At 40.9% G+C, this 20,491-nt stretch overlaps 1 protein-coding gene across 1 annotated transcript in view; it reads right to left on the bottom strand.

The window, feature by feature from the left end:
• Window positions 1-20,491, bottom strand: part of COL4A3 (collagen type IV alpha 3 chain) — a 155,743-nt gene that overhangs the window by 70,509 nt on the left and 64,743 nt on the right. The window contains exons 2-9 of the mRNA XM_081052082.1: window positions 14,665-14,721; window positions 12,808-12,897; window positions 5,929-5,973; window positions 5,288-5,332; window positions 4,210-4,272; window positions 3,468-3,521; window positions 2,659-2,685; window positions 1,343-1,420 (exon numbers count right to left, since the gene is read on the bottom strand). Coding sequence (XP_080908208.1) covers window positions 1,343-1,420; window positions 2,659-2,685; window positions 3,468-3,521; window positions 4,210-4,272; window positions 5,288-5,332; window positions 5,929-5,973; window positions 12,808-12,897; window positions 14,665-14,721 — 459 coding nt within the window. The remainder of the gene's footprint in view (window positions 1-1,342; window positions 1,421-2,658; window positions 2,686-3,467; window positions 3,522-4,209; window positions 4,273-5,287; window positions 5,333-5,928; window positions 5,974-12,807; window positions 12,898-14,664; window positions 14,722-20,491) is intronic.

The following is a 20,491-nucleotide window of genomic DNA, read 5'->3' as shown; positions in this document are numbered from 1 at the left end:
TACATAAGTTACATCTTTTTTTCTTCCCTCTCCCCACATCGAAAATGTAAGTGCCATGAAGGCAAGAATTTTTTGTACAGTGATGTGTTGGCTGGTTTGTGCACTGCGGTACCATAGAGACTGGCACCAAATTTGCATGTAGTAAATAGTTCTTGCATAAATGAATGTCCCATTGTTCTCTCTTCAGCAAGAGTACAATGTCGCGCTCCTGCTGAATGCAGTACACATTTAAGGGGTACTGCATGGGGTATCCATGCCCCACAGTGCTACCATCTCCTCTTACTGGACCTCCTGCCTTCAGAGCTGGCCCCTTAAATGTTTCCTAAGCAAAAAAACCCAGAGCCATATTCTATATCTTTTTTCAAAAGCCTGTAAAGGCACCTAATTACATTATTATGCAGTTTGTCGCTTATCCTCAGTTAGCATAGCTTGCTGTGCAAGGAGTTCAACCACCTTAACTCAAACTCGGTCTCATTTAGGCAAACACCAATCTCTACTCAGGAGTTGCCACATATACTTCCGAACCGAGTAAACATATTTCTGGTTAAGTAACCTGAAAGTTGCTCCCTGTGACTTAAGCCTACCAAAATATTCTTTCGAATCACCAAGTAAAGCACACATAGCCCCCACCCCTTCCATAGCTATGTTTCTTCGCATGCATTCTGGATCCCCTCAGGTTACATCCACATAGGTCGGAAAGCAAACTATTCAACAGAAGAAAGATGCATTTAAGTAAAACCCTGTTATTTACTATCATGCAAATTTTATGATAGAGTTGTTACTTAACATGATGGTTTAAAATTGTGTTTGGTGTATGATATAAACCCAGCCTTGATTTTAACAAATACAAAGTAAGTGGAACAAAACTGTTCCTTGAAGATTCCACCCTACATTTAGGAAAGCTTGGGTCACTGAGACTTAAGAAAAGATGAAAGGATATCTGTACAAAATCATCTTTTTACATCAGCTTCATTAGTTTCTTATACAGTAATAAGGTGACTGTTTTAGAATGAAATGAGGTGGATATGTAAATAGAAGAAATATGAATGTCTATTTAAAATATTAAGAGAGGTGAGAAAGATATAGGTAGAAAGAAAGGAGAGAAGAGAGAGAGAGAGAGAGAGAGAGAGAGAGAGAGAGAGAGAGAGAGAGAGAGAGAGAGAGAGAGAGAGACAGAGAGACAGAGAGAGACAGAGAGAGAGAGACAGAGAGAGAGAGAGAGAGAAGAAAAGGAAGATGAAAAGAGAGAGAAGGACACACAGAGATAGAGAGACAAACAGAAAGGAGAAAAAGGAGAGGAAGGGACTGAGAATGACAGGCATCTTCTCTGAAGTGCTTGTACCTGGAATCCTGCAGTTCCTGGCAATCCGGGGTCACCTTTTCCGTCAAGTTCTATGCCTTCTGCTTCAGCAGGAGCACCCTTGAAAATGGAGGGGTACATCAAAAATAATCAATGTCATATTTTCGAAACCCCTTTAAATGCTTACTCAAGGTCATGCCACTTCAAGGATAAAAGTGCTTTCCAGTGTGAATGAAAAGGCGCTGTGTAATAAGCCTGACAAGCTCAGGAGGGCCACATGGCAGCCATGACAAGCTCAGTGACCAAAAGTAACCACACAGGATGGCCTGATCACGAATTCCTAACTGGGCAGGTCATAGTGGGTAGTCAGGCCTATAGCTTCCTCAGCAAGGTCAACCTTTACCTTAAACAAGCCCTGTCCATTGTTCTTATGGATCTAGGGATAACACACCTTTGCAATGTCAGAGTATTTTTCTTTTCCAGACCCATCGAAGACACAACCACAGGCACCAGAGCACAACCCCCCCCACCCCCAGCAGGAGACCACAGAACCCCTCATTGTTATCTTGTTCCCCAAATAGTATCTCTATGTGCTGTAAATATTAATTATTAACTACCCCATACCCACCAATGTAAAAGAAGTGTCTCTCCGTTTTACTTTTATCCAATCCCAGAGATGTCCCTGCTTTGCTTTCTCCCACCTCCTGAATCTGCCACCAATGGACCTCAAGTACCTTCCTTAGGTTTCCTCTTTTGATTCTAAATGCATAAAAGGAACTGCAAAACTGCCATTCTCCAGAGCATTTTCTCAACCCTTTGAGTTCTTGCATGTCCTTTGAGCATGTCCTCAAAAATTTGGCTCAAATGAACACTTAGAAAACTTTTCTATAGGTTTGGATGTTCTTTCGTTGACTCTTGGGTATATACTTAGATAAATGTTTCAGGATTATGTTGTTACTCCATTTTGAAAAATTTAAAACATTTTCATATTTTCTAAAATTAGCAATTTACCGTGGAAGGAAGAAAGACCCAAGGATGATAAACCATTTCCCAAGATACCAAAATTAGTGGCAATTCCTAATCCAGAATGTGCGGCCCTGAGCATGAGGTGAGTTCTATTCCCCTAGACTCTATTTCCTTAAAGGATGATGCAAAACTTGTACTTTTTAAAAGACATATTTATGACAAGAGATAGAAGAAGTTGTTCAATAGGAATAAACACCATGTCCCAATTATTCTGGTTTCTGGATTAATCACACAATCTCATTTGTAATTACTTATAGCTCATTATTTAATAGAAATCCCTTTCATATGTACAATTAGAAATTTTCAATAATAATATGTAGCAAATGACTTACTTTTTCTCCTTTTAAACCATGAGCACCCTAGGAGAAGAAAGGACATATTAACAACGAGAGGCAAATCAAACATACAACATCCCTGTTTTGTCCTTCTCTCTGCTATTCTGCCTCCTCTTCCCTCCTTATATTTCTCACTAGCTTTAAAACATGCTCAAGTATCTCTCATTTAAACAAAGTCTTCCCTTAATCTCCTCCCCACCCCAATACTGCCCCATCTCTCCTTCATGTATCTGTAAACTTCCTGTTCTGTTCATCTCTCACTCATTTTGCAGCCCCATTCTCCATCATGGAAGTATCCTTGCTAAGGACTGCCTTGACTTTGACATTGTTAAAATCAATGACTGAATGTCAGTTCTCATCTTACTGGACTCACAGCAGCATCAGGCAGTTGTCTGCCTCTCCCTTCTATTGAAATTCATCTTTCCTGGGCTTCCAGAATATGTTCCTCCTGATTTCCTTTTACCACCAGGGCCTCTCCTTGACCTAGACAGTACGTGCTGGAGCTCTGTAAATCTCGGTTCTAAGCCCTCTTCCTCTGCACTCTCACTTCTTGAGTTACCCCCACCCCAGCCTCTCGTTGGCCTACTACTCAGCTCCATTCAGATGTCTTCCAAGCAAAACAAAGTCTCAAAGTGCAAACCTGAACTCAAGGCATTTGTTCATTCATTCCCCAACTATCAGTTGCATGATTACTATTGGCTGTCCCTGACATCCCCAATATCGTGATGGATTTCAGTATATGGCTGTCCTGGAGTAAACCACTTATACTTTATGATGTTGGTGAGAAGATAGAAATGCAAACCTACCGGGACGCCTGGGTAGCCTGGTGTCCCCGGAAGTCCTGGAAACCCTTGCTCACCCTGGAAGACATACAAAGTTTGTCGTTCTTCTCAGTTGTTCTAAAACAGTCTGTTGAGATATTTTCCCTGTTTCTCTCTTCCAACCCTGCAGTGGTAGATCTAGACATAGTAAATTAAGTTCTTTATGGCTACTGGCTGAAGGCCAGAACATGATTATCTTAATTGAAAAGAGGGTTCGAACCCACTGTTTCTCAAACTGTACATAAATGGCAAAAGTCTAATTGTGTCAAGAGCTTTTTAATTGCCGTTTCCTGGAAACTTTAGTAATTAGTTCTTTCATGGCCACCATTCTGGGGAAAGGAGAGTGCAGTCAGTGAACAAAGGAGGTGTGAGGAACATCGAAAAGCTCAGTCACGCTTTTCCAAAGACAAAGTTTGCATTCTGAGCTTTAGTTTCTGATTTATATACAGTCACATCCTCAGATGAAAATAACCAGTTGAGCGCCCAGTTATCTTTCTGTGGGAGAACGAGAGAGAGCTTCCTCAAAAGGCAATCAGAAAGCAAGGCATAAGAAGAAAGAAAATAGGAAGGTTTCTGGTTCAAACATCGTATTTCTGCCCTGAAGACATGTGCCCTGGGCTCTGGCTAAAAGAATGTTTCAAGGAAAGTCTACCTCATCTCATTGCTACTTTGATCGATTCATTCAGCAAAACACTTATTAACCATCCCCTGTGTAAGAAGTACATACCTTAGAACCATTGCATCCTGGTAAACCAGCAAGACCATAAGGTCCAGGGTGGCCTGGGGTGCCCTGAAAACAGAGCAAGTTTCAAAAAGGAGACAGAACTACCAGGCCCCAGAACCAGGTGGAAACAGTGAGGAACCCCAGGTAAGGGAAAAGATGGGCTAAGTTAGATAGTTATTTAAATAGAAATGGCTATTTAACTACTTAAGTAGTAAATTTAGTCACGTTAGAAAATAATTTAAAAAGTCATAGCCAATAAAATGGGTTAATTAAAACAAAGAATTATCAAATAAGAGAGATATTTTACATAAAACAAAACGCCTTTATAAAATGAAATCTCTTAACATGCTGTTATTTTATTTTATTTTTATGTTTAGAGTTAGGGTTAGGTTTAGGGTTTGGATTGAGGTGAGGATTAGGGTTAGGATTAGGGATGAGTTTAGGTATAGGCTAAGGTATTTTATTTTATTTTTTTTAGTTTTTTAAAAAATAAATTTATCGGGGTGATATTGGTTAGTAAAATTATGTAAACTTCAAGTGTACATCTCCATAACATGTCATCTATATATTGCGTTGTGTGCTCACCACCGAAAGTCTCCTTCCATCACCATATACCTGACCTCCTTTATCTTCTTTATCCTCCCCCCCGTCCCCAGCCTCATTCCTCTCTGGTAACCACTATTCTGCTGTCTGTGTCTATGAGTTGGTTTGTTTTAACATGCTATTTTAAGCTGGGGCAAAAGGAAAAGAAAGAGGGAAATGTGCAGAGGTAATTATTTCATAATTATATGTTATTAAACAGTTATTGTATTCTATCCTATCCTATTCTATGCTGTCCCAACCCATCGCATCCCATCCCCTCCCCTCCTCTACCATCCCATCCCATCCTTGTATTTCAGGAAATACAATTTGATTTGTATGTCCTACCAATCCACACTGTAACATATGAGATGCTATTGTGCCATTTTCATCATGTAGCAAATTTATCAGCACCCATTTCCTTGTGCTGTTGCTTTAACATTTTTATTAAAATGAACTTTCTTTTTATTTTTCCAGTTACACATTTCTTCCCATTACTTACTGGAAGCCCAGGAGGACCTGAAAATCCTGGTAATCCAGTTATTCCCTAAAGTCATAGAAAAAAGGAAGGGTGACAAGAAAAAGACTTTAAAAATGATCAACCTATAAACAGAAAATTATTTCCCATTCTAATAACCCCAACCTGCAACTATAATTGGAAATGGCTAAAAACTATTTGAAAAACACAAAAAGGTTGACAAACTTTTGTAAGTCTTACATTTATATAACTTTGATAAAGAGATGGTTAAGATTGTTTTGGGCTTGTTGGGTAGATTTGAAAGCATAATTTGATTATAGTACAGTGCTCCAATCTCCTATGAACATGTTGGTGAATGTGTCCCTATGTGCATATATGTACATAGTGGTGTTACCACCACCCCATCCAGGCAAAGACCATCTCCATTCCAGGTAGTTCCCTCATGCCTTTTCCCAGTCGATTAACACCCACCCCCATATAGTCACCACTCTTTTGACTTCTACCATTACAGATTAATTTATTTCACCTTGTCTTGAACTTCATCTATTGAAGTATCATACACAACGTACTCCTTTGTGACATTTTTATAGTACAGAGTTTTACTTTGTTTTTTGTTTTTAAAGAAGAATTTTCATCAATCAAGATGGACTGGTTGGACTACTAACCCTTACACCTTTGGGACCAGTGAATCCTGGAAGTCCTGGAGAGCCCTAGAACCAAATGAAAAATGAAAGAAAACTGTGAAAATCATTTGGCACCAAGAAACCCATAAATTAAAGCTCGCAGTTTTATTCACACACCCAGCAGTTTTGCTCTTGTGATTGTTTCATTGTTAACATGGTTCAATTACTTCCTTGCTTCATTGGCACTAAAATATTTATCAGAAAGGACAAAGGAAGTTTCATTGAAACTCTTGCTACTCAAAGTAAGGGTCCAACATTAGCATTATCTGGGAGCTTGTTAGAAACACAGAATCTCAAGTTCCCCCACTTCACAGATTTATTGATTCACAACCTGCATTTCGACAAGATTCGATGATGATTCTTATTCACATTAGTGTCTGAGAAGTTCTGTTGTAAAAGCCCCACATTAGCCAGACAGCTGCTGAGGTCTGATAAGGATGAGAGACAATTATAATGGTGGACAAGCATGGCAGTCAATATTTCTGTGCATGGGAAATACTTTAGTAACATAATGTACCTGATATGCACATATAAATAAACAGCTAAGTAAGGACTTCCTGAACCACAGATAAACTTGCTTTGGGCACATAATGGATATAATTTTGAGACCCTGTTTCCTGGAGAATAACCTTAAATGAAGACTGTTTTAAGTAGGCCACTGGGTATAAAAGTTCCGTTGTCCTAAAGCTGTTTTCATCATTCCTGAGAGTTTCAGACTGTTTTGGGTTTTTTGATTATTTGAGAAAAGGGTTGTTCCAGACTCTTCTGAGATTGCAGTGTCACGGCGAAAGGCAGCCTTTCCTGAGTGAGGTGGATTTCCTGGATGTCTGACCGTGTTCCCCTTCTGTGCAGGATGCTATCCGTGTTTGCAGACGGCAGGTGACTGACTTGCAGGTTTTACTTCTCCATTGTAAATTTTCTCATGCAAAAAATATTTAAAAGTTTATAAATTGAAAAAATTGTTATGGTCAGGTTTTAAAATTCTTTGTCTGCCTTTGATCAAATGATATTTTGTGGCTACCTCTATAAGCTATGCCTTAAAATATGAACTCCATGACAACATGGCACAGAGATTTTCTGGATTAACTTTATGGAATACCTGCACATCATATAACCCAACCTGAGCACTATGCACTTACAACTTCTATTTTAATTCATTGCTGGCTTCACTAAAGAAATGCCGAAGGCAATAAGTAGAGTTGGGTGTAGAGAGCAAAACAAAAAGGAAGGAGTTGTTACTAAGCTGATCTAAAGACCAGGCTTAAAGTGACAAACTCATTCTATCAATGAAGTGGAGGAAAATCTGAGGTCACGTTCTGGAGGAAGAGAGTGAAATGTTCAGACACTGAATGTGTCTGAATTTGGACACTGAATGTCCAGAATTAAATGACTTTTTCAAAATTAGGATCAGAAGAAGGAGAGATAGAGAAACAGAATGCATGCATGAAGATGATAGATGGGAAATGGTAGAATTCCTGGAAAACAACCACCTTTGTATTTTTACTTGAAAACTGTAGGTGTGGGTTTTGCTTCTTTGGTTACAGGCACTTCATTCTGGCATCATATAAAATCAGATTGGAATGCTGATTCTGTCATCAGGACAAATTACTTAAGTGCTCTGAGTGTCGGTTTCCTCATCCATAAAGTGGAGATAACGATGGGAACTGAGTTATGAGTCACCAGAGTCATGATTTATGGAACCACTCTAAGGAGTAAATGAGATCCAGTAAGTAATATATGGCCCAATGCCTGATACAGAGTAAATTTGCGGTAAATATTGCCTTTGATGACCACTCCAATATTCTATACAATATTTATGAAATTTATAAAGACTGCGTGGAGACCAATTATGATTGTCCTTCATAACTCATTAGTTCATAACTTGTTGGAGGCCAGCAGTCAGGGGAGTGAACATGTGAGTGCATGAGAGCCCAGGCTTACATCTGGCTAATGTCCCTGGCACAAAAGGGCCATCAGCAAATCTATGCAGTTCTTTAGCAAATCCTCTAGGGCATTGATTTAAACAAACCTTTTTGTTGTATTACAGATTTTAGGATAAAAATGTGTGACACGGGTGAAGAGGGGTAGGCTCTGGTCAGAACCTTAGAGTCCCTTGATGTTTAAGGGACCAGTTGAGAAAGAGAAACCCAAGAAAGAAGAGAAGGGCGGGAAACAAGAAGAGAGTCAGAGGAGGGAGGATTCCAGAAACAAAAAAAGACTGGGTCTCAGGAAGAGAGTGATCCACTCCATGATCTCTGAAACAAAGCAGAGGGTTTCAGGTCAGATAAAGACACAAAGTATTCATTGGCACTGGCCACTTGGAGGTCAGGGGTGATCTCTGCAGGACTGTTGCCAAGAGAGAGGAGGTGGATGGCAAATTATCACCTGTTGATGAATGAGTAGATGATCTACAGCCAGCATGTACAGCTATTTTTAAAGAAGCTTGACAAACATCTACAGACATACAGAAAAAGCAACCTGAAGACTGGTAGGGGGGACAGAGACACTGAATGGGCTGGTCCCACACCCACATGTGACCATTAAAAATCAAGAGGGATAACTTGGATGTAGAGGTCTTCCCTGGAGAAGTAAAGGGTCCCAGCCCCACACCAAGATCCCCAGCCCAGGGTTCCAGTCCCTGGGAGAGAAGCTCCCACAATTTCTAGCTGGGCAAACCTGCATAAATTATGGTTGAGTGAAACAGAGGGTAGCTATAGATCCAGGTGCTCCTCTTAAAGAACCCATGCACAGACTTACTTGCTGATGGACTCACTTATTCTGAGCCTTGGTGCTGGGACAGTGGCTCAAAAGGTGCTGGGGACATATGGGGAGAAACCAAGTTGTCTGGCTGCAGGGCGAGGGCTAGAGGGGCGCCTTTCTCCTGGACAGAGGAGCTGGCAGAAGCTGTTGTTTCTTTGTTGAGCCCTCCCCCTCCCTGCACGCAGACGCAGGCAGACACCAGATACGAGTCTCCATCAATCTGGCCAACGAACACTGTTCATCTTACCTTAGTGATTCTCTAAGACCATGCCTCGCTGAACTTTCAGGCACATCCAAGCTGCTTCCAGTGGCTTTTCTGTACAAACTGCCTGCCTTGGCTCATCCTGCAGACTTTTCTAAAGTCTCTCAAAGGCTCACAAAACCCAAACAAGAAGCATCTGGCTTAGGGGTGTCCCACACCTCTGGCTGAGCAGCCCTAAGCCTGGGATTAGTGACAGGTGATCTCAGTTCACAAATTAGTCTCTCAAGGCACCTCCAAGCCCAGCACCAGAGGTGGCCATCTGCAGATTGCTTTGTGGCTCATACTACGTGTCCTGGGCAGGGCTATAGTTGAATTTGGCCTGTAGCGGGTCACCTCTTAGGAGGCCCCAAGGCTAGCACATCCAGTGGCCAGCTTTGTACCAAGCCAGAGCATCACCTGGCCACCTCCCAGGATGACACACCCAAAGGGCAGACTGGACAGGCACCAGAGCCCTGCTAAAGTAAACCCTACTCTGTAGGGTCAGCCCCTGCGCCACAGTTCCTCCACTGCAGTCATTACCAGTCCTTACAACCAATCAACGTAAGGGTTAATCTCTCCTAATGATGTGAGAACAGCAGCCAAGGTTCAACTACAACAGGAGGGCACACACAAGCCACACAAAGGACACACCTGGAGCACTAGTTCTGGTGACCACTGTAGTTTGAAGACTACAACTGAGTCTGCCGACTGAGTCCCATAGGGCACCTACTACATAAGGCCACTCTACTAAGAATGGGAGGCATATTGGCTCTGCCTAATGCGTAGAAAGAAACACAGGGAGGCAGCCAAAATGGGAAGACAAAGAAACATGTTCCAAATAACAGAACAGAACAGAACAGTCCCAAATAACAGAAAGCTCCAGAAGAAGAACTAAATAAAATGGAGACAAGCAATCTACCAACCACAGAGTTCCAAACACTGGTTATAAGGATGCTCAGTGATCTCAGGAAGAACTTCAACAAAGAGATAGAAAACATAAAAATGGAGATAGAACACACACACACACATACACACATAACAGTCAATAAATAAGGAATACAATTCTGAAAAGAAGAATGCATTAGGGGGAATCAACAGCAGATTAGATGAAGCAGAGGATGGGGTAAGCAATTCAGAAAAAAATGTAGCAGAAAACACCCAATCAGAACAGCAAAAAGAAAAAATCCATATAAACGAGGACAGTTTAAGGGGCTTCTGGAACAATATCAAGCATAGCAACATTCATAGCATAGGAGTGCCAGAAGGAGAAGAGAGAGAGCAAGGAATTGAAAACCTATTAGAAGAAATAACAATGGAAAACCTCATGAAGGAAATAGACATGCAGGGGTCAGCCTGGTGGCTCAGGTAGTTGGAGCTCTGTGCTCCTAATGCCGAGGTCACCGGTTCGATTCCCACATGGGCCAGTGATCTGTGTCCTCTACAGCTAAGATTGTGAACAATGGCTCTCTCTGGAGCTGGGCTGCCGTGAACAGCCAGAGGTCAGCGTGAGCTGCCGGGAGCTGCTGTGGGCTGCTGTGTGCTGCCGTTGGGTACCGTGTGCTGCCAGGAGTGGCTGGTGGCCAGCGTGAGTGGCTGGCAGCCAGTGTGAGCGGCCGGCAGCCAGTGAGACCTGATGTGAGCTCAGAGCTGCCATGAGCTGCCGACTGACAACAACCAGAGACGGACTGCCTAGCCTGGGGAGGGGAGTGCAAGGCTCATAATAACAGCATGGGCCAGAGAGCTGTGTCCTACACAACTAGACTGAGACACAATGGCTTGAACTGTAGTGGGGGAGAGATTGAAGGGGGGGGGGGAGAAATAGACATACAAGCCCAGGAAGTAGAGAGAGTCCCAAACAAGATGGTTAAAGACAAAGTGAGAATCTTAAAAGCAGCAAAAGAAATACAGTTAGTTACCAACAAGGGAGCTCCCATAAGATTGTCAGCTAATTTCTAAACAGAAACTTCACAGGCTAGAAGGGATTGGCATGAAATATTCAAAGTGATGAAAAGCAAGGACCTACAACCAAGGGTACTCTACCCAGCAAAACTACTATTTAGAATCGAAGGACAGATAAAGAGCTTCCCAGACAAGAAAAGCTAAAGGAGTTGATCACCACCAAACCAGTATTACAAGGACTCTTAGAAGGATTTCTTTAAGACGAAACACAAAAAAGAGATTAAAAAAATGAATAATAAAATGGTAATAACTACATATCTATCAACAATCACTTTAAATGTAAATGAATTAAATGCTACAATCAAAAGATAGGGTGGCTGAATGGATAAGAAAACAAGACCTATACACATACGCCTACAAGTGACTTCAGATCAAAAGACACACAGACTGAAAATAAAAGGATGAAAAAACATATTTCGTGAAAAATAAAACAAAAAACTGGGGTAGCAACACTTACTTTGAAACAAAGGCTATAACAAGAAATAAAAAAGGACCCAGTAATCCCACTTCGGGGTATTTATCTGAAGAAATCCAAACACTGGCTACTTTGAGGAAATGTGTGCATCCATATGTTCATTGCAGCCAAGATGTGGAGGCAGCCTGGTGTCCATGGATGGATGAATGGATAAAGAGGAGGGGGCATATATATACAATGGAACATGGCTCTGCCAGGGAAGAATGGGTTCTCTCTATCTGCTGCAGCACGGATGGACCTGGTGGGTATTGTGTTGAGTGTAGTATGTCAGACAGAGAAAGACAGATGCAATGTGACTTCACTTATATGTGGGATCTAAAGAACAAAATAAACAAACAAACAAAACAGAAACAAACTCACAGATACAGAAAACATTTAGATGGTTGCCAGATGGGAGGGTGGTTGGGAGTGTGGGTGAAAAAGGGGAAGGGATTAAGAGGTAAAAATTGGTTGTTAAAAAGTAGTTATACGGATGTAGGGTATAACACAAGGAATATAGTTAATAATACTGTAATAACTATGTATGGTGTCAGATGGGTACTAGATTTATCAGGGTGATAAATGGGAGGGGGTTCGGGACAGGGTGAAAAAGGTGAAGGGATTAAAAAGTATAAATTAGTAGTTATAAAATAGTCATGGGGATGTAAAGTAAAGCATAGGGAATGTAATCAATAATATGGTAATAGCTATGTATTGTGCCAGATTACTGCTTAAAATATATCAGTGTCTAAGCAGTATGCTGCACACCTGAAATTAATATAAAATAATACTGAATGTCAAGAAAGAAAGAAAGAAAGAAAGAAAGAAAGAAAGAAAGAAAGAAAGAAAGAAAGAAAGAAAGAAAGAAAGAAACAGAAAAAGAAAGAGAAAAATAAAAAGAAGCTTGACATGGAAAGAAAAGACAGAAAGGAGGGTAATCCTTTGGTTACAGGACCTGGAAGACTTAGAGGAAATTTTCTATTAATATGGGGAAATATTTTTATATTTCAGGGCTGAAAGAGAAAAGCCAACATCCAAAGGAACGTTGGAATGCCCTGAGAGAAAGGAGACACCTCTTGGAACAAGGTTACAGTTATAATCTCAGTGGCCATGATACAGGTGGATGGATAGGTCCTGAAAGGAAGGTGAAAAGAATTCAAGAACTCGTCCTTTCATGTAGGAGAAAAGAAGGGAGAGGCAGGGCAGGTGTCGAAGCTGTGTGGACTGAGGAGGAGGAGGAAGCTGAGTAGAGGACTGGAAGATTATACTGATCATTTGTGATGGTCTTGGAATAGGATGCAATTCTGAGAGTCCAGCTGCCTGGAGAGGAGAAACTGGCCATGGCATCCTCCAGTGGGCAAAGATGTGACATTCCCTCCGTGTTCTCAGCAGCCCATAAAGAAGGTTAGGAGGGTTGAGGATTCCTCAAGCTCACAGGCTGACATACCTTGGGTCCCTGGGGTCCAGGCAAGCCTTCAGGGCCTGGGAATCCCTTCTGGCCAGGAGAACCAGGGGGTCCGGGAAAACCTTTCTCTCCCTATTAAAATCAAAACAAGACAGGAAAAATATAGAACAGCAACTATTCAGCAACACACATAGCCTTAATCACTGTTTTCTTTATGACTTGATAACATTTTGCATATTTTCCCCCTTAGATGTAAAATATACATATATATCACTCAGCAGTGAGTGGATCAGTAACTGGAAAGCTTCCAGCTGTTAGCATTTGTCCATAGGTTTGGAAGTGCTGGCCTTTGATCTGTGAAAACATTTCCCCAAATGGCAGAGCTACACAAAGCAGGGGTTAACAGGAGAAACCAAGAATGGAAGGGAAACCCCCTTAGTAAGAAAGATTGATGCTAGTGGCATGTGATTGTTGGGGGTTGGAGAGACAGTGAGGAGAAGGAAAGGAATGTGTTTGGGAGTGTGCATAACTGCTCTGTAGCTTGAAAAAACAACACGCAGTGCTTTCTTGATTACACAGGAATTAGTAATTCAATCTGATATTTGTGTAGGAGATGCAGGAAAGACATCAAGGGTGGCAAAACCAAAAGTGTGAGCTAAATAGTTTTTTTAGGAAGAGTTAAATGATATTATGGGAAAACCCCTTGTAATGAGTGAGTGAAAGTAATTTAGGCCCAATGAGTGGTATGGTTCTGCCAACAAAGAACCTTCCTGTGGACATGGATCCTGGAATTACTCTTTACACAGGAAAGGCCACCAGTTGATTCTGTCAATTTAGTTACACAATCGACAAATTATATTTAAAAAGAGAGAGAGATCAAGTCAGTGTACACACACCCAATAAAAAGATAAATAAAATAATTCGCTAGACTCCTCTCAAGACTTAGGTATCTTCTCAGATCTTAGAATAGCATCTTACACATAGTAGGGATTCAATAACTGCTTCTTGGATGAAGAACGAATTGTAGTTTCCCAACATGGATCTGAATATAGTACATTAATATCATCATCAAAAAACCCTAAATCAAACTACACATGACTTATAGAATAATTTCAAATAAATATATTAATAATTAATCAATAGATTAATTAATTAATTATAATTAATAAAATAATTATTATAGTTAGCATTCAATTATATGTAAATTATTATATCTCAAGAGCTTAAAATATGTTCTTTTAAAAGTATTTTTAAGCAGTCACCTTTCAATCTGGTTAAGCAATCCATTAGTGTATCTGAGGAAAGGGTTTTGTCAACAAAGACAAAACTTGAGTTCTGCCTCTGTCTTCATTGTCACAAATTGCAAGTTAATGGAGCTAATTAATGATATGACGGCATTCTTTTTTTTTTTTCCCTTGAATTCTGCAATGGAGCTACTTTCCCTCTGCTGACATTTTGCCTCAGCCAGAGTGCTGCTGCAGGATTCGTCCACCAGGGGGCGCGTTACACCAATGCTGCAGGACTTAATCCGAGGGTTTCAAGGTTTATTTTATGTCAAAGTGAGTGAAACAAGTTGTTTTCAGTTGTTCTCTCGTGTTTAGCAACATTGTAAATAGGGCATACATAAACTTACAAACTTTTTTCCCTGCTAACCTGCTATTTTTTTCTTTGGAGACCAAGAAAGTTCAAATAACTGCCAGTATTTACACAAGTTATCTGAAGCTTCCTCAAAGGCCTTTTTTTCCCCTTCAAGTTAATGTTTATATACAATTACTTTGAAATTGGATTTGGGGAATGGAAGAACATACTGCTGATCTTTCTGCTACTAACGAAAGAAGAGTGTGAATTCCTGGGTGAGCTCTAAAGAGAAAAGAAGCAGAATTAAGGTTTTATTTTTACCTTCTCCCCTTTGGTCCCATCGCAGAAGCACCGGCCTTTGTCCTTACAGACACAGCCCTAAGAAGAGGGAAAGAAAAAAGGTTTTGTGTAAAAACAGCTTAATAAGTCCCAACTGATGGGGCAAAACAAACAAACATTTTTCGGTTCTTTGAGCACAGAACACTAATCATTAGAACCCAGGTAAGGATGTGGCAATGTAGCAACAGAAATAGAGTAGAAAAGGAAGAAGATGTTGCATATAGAAGAATTGTCAGATGAGTGTACATCGTTTCTTTGTATTTAGAAATTTTAAGTAATTTATTTATGGAAAAGAAAAGGTCAGCTGTCCTTTTTAGTTGAACCACATGAAATTGCCGTTGTTGGAGGTAGGCCCAAGCCCAGTGCTGACAAATTTCTTAGGCTTAGCATAATGTATGAGTATGTATTTGTGTGTATTAATTGGTGATATCCTCTATAGGTAATTTTATGGTTTTCTTTTCCTGAAATGATGCGTAAGCCTGAGAAAACAATACCTATTATATGTCTTTAAAGAGAACAAACTAATTCACTAATGCTATTATCAAAATGTTCTTTCTTATTAAAAAAACAAAAGCAAAAATTTAGCTGTGAACTTGGCAGCTCTTACATATCTAACTATCACCTTGACACACTTATGACCCCAGCTTTCACACCTATGCACATGCCAACTCGAAGGGGGGGGGGGTCAGTTTTCAAAATTTTCTCTGCCCGCAGAGGAACAAAAAGTGAAATAGTTTCAAAGAGTGGATTTAACATTTATTTTGACACACATTCTATGATTACATAGAATCTTTCTTTTTGGGCTTAATAATAGCTATAAATCAGTTTGCTTTCCTCAGAAAAAAAATACTGATTGACAGTAGAGGAGGGGAAGGCTGGGAGATGTGCTGGCTGGTAGGAAAAGGAAATCGCCTTTGATATCCCCAAAGTGGGGACTTTATTTATGCAATCAAAATAAAAATACATAAGCAAAAATATCTTGAATTGCATGTATTTCTTGAGGCTAGGGCAATATGCTATGCTGACATTCGGGAAGGGGAGTACACAGTAATTTCAGACACTTGTCATTTACCATCATCGTATTCACAGACATCACAATGATATGATCAGAAAGTAATTGATCGAAAAGAAAAGCCGACGTTCTCCCCAAAAGTTGAATATTTGCTATTTTTCAGAAGACTACGTTTTTCCAGTTTTCCACCCTGCTGCGGCAATAAGGTCATACTTTACTGACTTACTTTAATCTCGCCTTTCTAGATTTTTAAACTTTAATGTTCATTTCCATCACATATTTAAGCATACTAAATATCCACTAAAATAGTCTACTAACCTAGTCTACTAAGATCTCCCAGAGCCGTGGTTCTCAAGGTGTGGATATCCAGAACAGCAGAACCAGCAGCACCTGGAAACTTGTCAGAAATGCACATTTTTGGCCCCAACCCAGACCCACTGAATCAAAAACCCTGGGAGTGGGTCTCTGTATTCCGTTTTAACAGCCCCCCACCCCGTGGTTCTGATGACATCTCTCTAAACTAAAACCTAAAATGCCAGTCTGCAGGATGGAGCTAATTCTCTAAAGATTTCTGAACACTACTAGATCATTCGAGACACTCATTTGCACATCTGTTTTTTGTTTGTGAGGTCTTTTTTTCGTCTCCTTCCAAGAAAGTAGCTAGGCTTGTGTGCCCCTCACTTTAGGGTGCTTTTGTCATGGGTGGAAAGCAAAAGCTGCCTGAAGACGAGACTCCTCCTGGGCCTTTGTTTCCGGAAGAGTGAGGGCCTGTTGAAGGTTGGTCCCAGGAGTGGTCCCAGTTTGCTGCTCCCTCACAGCATCTGGAGGAGGTGCAGGGACTCAGAAAGGAAAGTCTGAGACTTGCACCCAAGGCGACCAGATACTGGCCAGGGCCTGGTGCTCAAGTTTACACAGCAGTGGGGAGCCACCATTTTCAAATGGACAGTGAGCATCTCTGACTCTTCTGCCTCCCAGACACCACAGGACACCTTGATTCTGAGCATCTCTGGACCACAGGGAGGAGGAGGCAAACAGGCCATCTTCTAATTCCTGAGAAGGTACATGGATGCCACCTTAATTTTATTTCCTGGAGTAAAAGTCACATTCACCATATACTAATGGAAGTCTTTCAGTCTTAGCTTGAGCAAATAAGTGTTTGCCAAACTCCAGACTAGACCAGGTCTCCCTTTTATACCCTCCCACGGACCACTTGCAGTTGTGTGTTTAATGTATATTTTCTCTGATGACTCTAAGCCCCAGGAAAGGAAGACGTTTACAGTCTTGTTCACATAGGTAACCCTGGCAGATAGTACATCCTGAACAAATGCTTGTGGATTGATTGAGTGGATCGAAGAGCAGATGGAGAACTGGTAATGTTTTTACATCCAGTTTGAACCTAAAATTTCAAGGCATATGAATTATATGACTATTGGGATGCTGTCTCTCAGGGGACCCTGTTCGCTGCGCCATTTGTCGCGTGGGGCGTCCGGCGGGGTCTCTGGTCCCGCTCCCCACATAACAACGCAGGACATGGTGAGGCCAAAAAGGAACACCCATGGAGCCATAGATAGGGGAGTCATATCACTATATTCTCACTGGCGGCTGGGCTGGAGACACAGGAAGCAGGATCTACATAATCTGCAACCTACCATCCTAACAGCAGTCCGCGCTTGCCAGCCACCATCTTCTTGCTAGCCCCCATTCTTCCTGCTAGCGGAGCCACAGCAGTTATATTAGTGGCCAATGGCTTACGGGTTACAGCTGATGGCCAACTAGCCACAGCTGCTGGCCATCTGATTACAGTTGATGGCCATTTACTACCCAAGCCAGCACCTTTCTATGTGAGGCCGAGAGCCTGGAAACTGCTTTCTGGGGTTCTATCCCCACAGATGCTATGACTAAGAAGTTTTCTATATGTATAAGTTATAAACAACTATGATTGAAGTGGCAAAAAGTGAAACTAGAAGCTTTGGCTATTTTAACACATGTTAAAATTAACACAAAGCTAATTTGTTGTTGATTGCTGCGATATAAAAAATATTTTTTGGGGAAAAATTTTAAACTCTCAGAAGAGTTGAAAAATAGTATAATGAACATCTATATATCTTTTTTTTTTTTTTACATCTATATATCTTCTCATTTAGTTTTACTCTCAACACGTTGTCCCACCCTCTTCTCTCTGTCTCTCTCACTCTTTCTGTCTCTCTCTCTCCACAAGCACACGCACACACAAATACAAGCACACTTTTTGCCAAACCATTCAAAAATACATTGCAGATACTGTGACACTTCACCCTTAATACTTCTACATGCATCTCCCCCAAACTAGAGTATATTCTTTTCCAATACAACATCATTCCCAAACTTAGGAAACCAACATTGATGCCATAACTTCAGGTTACTAGTTTTCAAATAAGATCTTCAGCCTCATACAAGGCCCTTGGTGACAAATGAGAAGCTATTTAATTTTTAGCAAATCATTCATCTCATACCAGAGATTTGGTGTCAGTCAACGCTTTCACCTATAATCAATATACGAGGTCTGATCTCAACGAGTGACTGTCACAAGTTTCAAGAATCCTTAGGACTCACACGGGTGGCACCCAGAGGATGGTCTGGGCCTCTGCGTATGAGCACACTGTTCCCTTGAATTTCCTTCTGCCTGGGGTCTGGCTTCCCATCACCACCTGCAGCAAATTTGCTCCCTTTTTCTGTCATCAAAACCACCGTTCCTGATCTTTCTCATTATTGTCCTTCAGTTTGGGTCTTGAAACTTTAGGGATAACATATTCAGATTTTGTTTGCCATTTGGTTTCATTGTTTTCACATTAGGGTAGAAGCCCTACCTGACAGCTCAGAGCAAGTTGGTTCGATAATTTAAAAGTTTGGTAAAGCCAGGAATCAGAAACAAACAAATATATGGATACATGAACACTTAAGACGTTTTGTTTTCACTTAAACGATATCAATGCAATTCTTCAATCTTGGGAAGAAGGGCCCAGGTCTGTCCTTGGAATGGATCGGCTGTTTAGAGTTCCATGATAGCATTCTTACTAAATCACACCCAAGGCATCATCAACAGTTTCTTTGAAACAGGCCAACTGCTTAAAGATGCTTGTGGAGCAATCTGAGTATAGAATCCTTCTAGATTTTAATCCATGTTTTCCTCTCTTTAAATGTTATCTTAGCCACGCTTAATTGCATAGCAGTTTTTTTTAATTAACTTTATTTTATCAAATCTTCCGACCTAGTTTCAGAGAAGCCATGTCTTTTTATGCATTCATATTTAACCCATTTGTTAGCTGATATTTAATTAAATTACTTTGCTACAATGATAAGTGCATCTGGCAGAAAGAACTAACTCTTGGCAATCATCAAACCCCACCAGTGAACAGATGTGTATGAGGGAGAAGCCTATGGGTGTCTTGGGGGCAGAATGCACTGGGTGTCAAGTGGTCTAATACATGGAAGATGTGGAAAGTTGTGGTCAGTCCAGCAGTCAGTTAACTGCGGTCATTGAGAGAGGGTCTACTGTATGCCCTGCCCACACACATCTACCATGTCATCTATGGGCAGGTGACCAGCCCTGTTGGCAAGCATTCAGAGCCAGGTCTAAGGCTGTTTCTATGCCCAGATTAGCAGAACAGCTCCATAATTGCTCCAGCTTTAATTTTTTTGTTGTTCGACTGGCAAGGCGTGGCCTAGCCATCCATCCATCTGCCCCATTGGACCAACTAGGACTTCAGAGAATGGGGCGATTTTGCTGACATGTGGATGTACCACCTGATTGAATGAACTAGAAATCACAGTCAGGCAGCTCTCTGGAAATTGTACAGTTGCTGCCCTGGAAGCCAGTGCTACCAGTGTGATGCTGCAGTGAGTGTGGCGTGAAATAAGCATTTCACTGTTTTTGGGTGGTGGTGACAGTAACTCCACACTGAAGGGATTCATTTCTCTGAATTAGGTTATTTTTCCTAAAGTACATCTTTAAATGTACAAATATGTTTACTAATTTCATAATTCAAGTAGGTTATTAGTCAAAAAATACAGTGGCCATATTTTCATTTTCATTGATTTTGACCCACTTTTTTAGATCCATATCTTTTATTATTATTCGTTTCAGGTGTACAAAACAATGTAATAGACATTTCACCCCTTACAAAGTGATAACTCCCCTCCCCCAATCTATTGCCCCTCTGACATCGTATATATGTGTTACAATTCCATTGATTCTATTTCCTACGCTGTACTCCATATCCCATGACTATATATATTAAATTATAGTTGACATATAATATTATTCAGGTTCAGCTTCAGGAGTACAGTGCAGTGGTCAGGCATCTACACCATTCATGAAGTGGTCTCCCTAATAAGACTAGTGCCTTACAAAATCTTTACAACGCTATTGATTATATTCCCCAACTGTCTTTCATATCCCTGTGGCAATATTGTAGTTACCAATTTTTTGAAACACCATGATTATATTAATGAAATAGAACCCATTAACTACTATTCAAATGCTAAACACATTAAAAACCAGTATGGGAAATCTCCCTTGGAATTTACAACAAATTCAACAACTATAACTTCACAAAGTTATAGTTGGACTATAGGACTACCTGCACAGCAGACAGGCAAGAGTAAGAGGCCCACTACTGAAATCACCTAAAGGTGGGCAAATTGCATAAGCAGGGGAGGAGGGAAGGGAGAAGTGCGGAGATGGGGACGCATGGATGCAGGACGCAGACCTAGCTCGGTGCTCCGAGCTCACTGCATTCCAGAACTACTGCAGCTACG

This window comes from Rhinolophus hipposideros, assembly GCF_964194185.1.
Source record: "Rhinolophus hipposideros genome assembly, chromosome: 6".
Taxonomy (NCBI): Eukaryota; Metazoa; Chordata; class Mammalia; order Chiroptera; family Rhinolophidae; genus Rhinolophus; species Rhinolophus hipposideros.
This window is presented reverse-complemented; position numbering and strand designations above follow the sequence as displayed.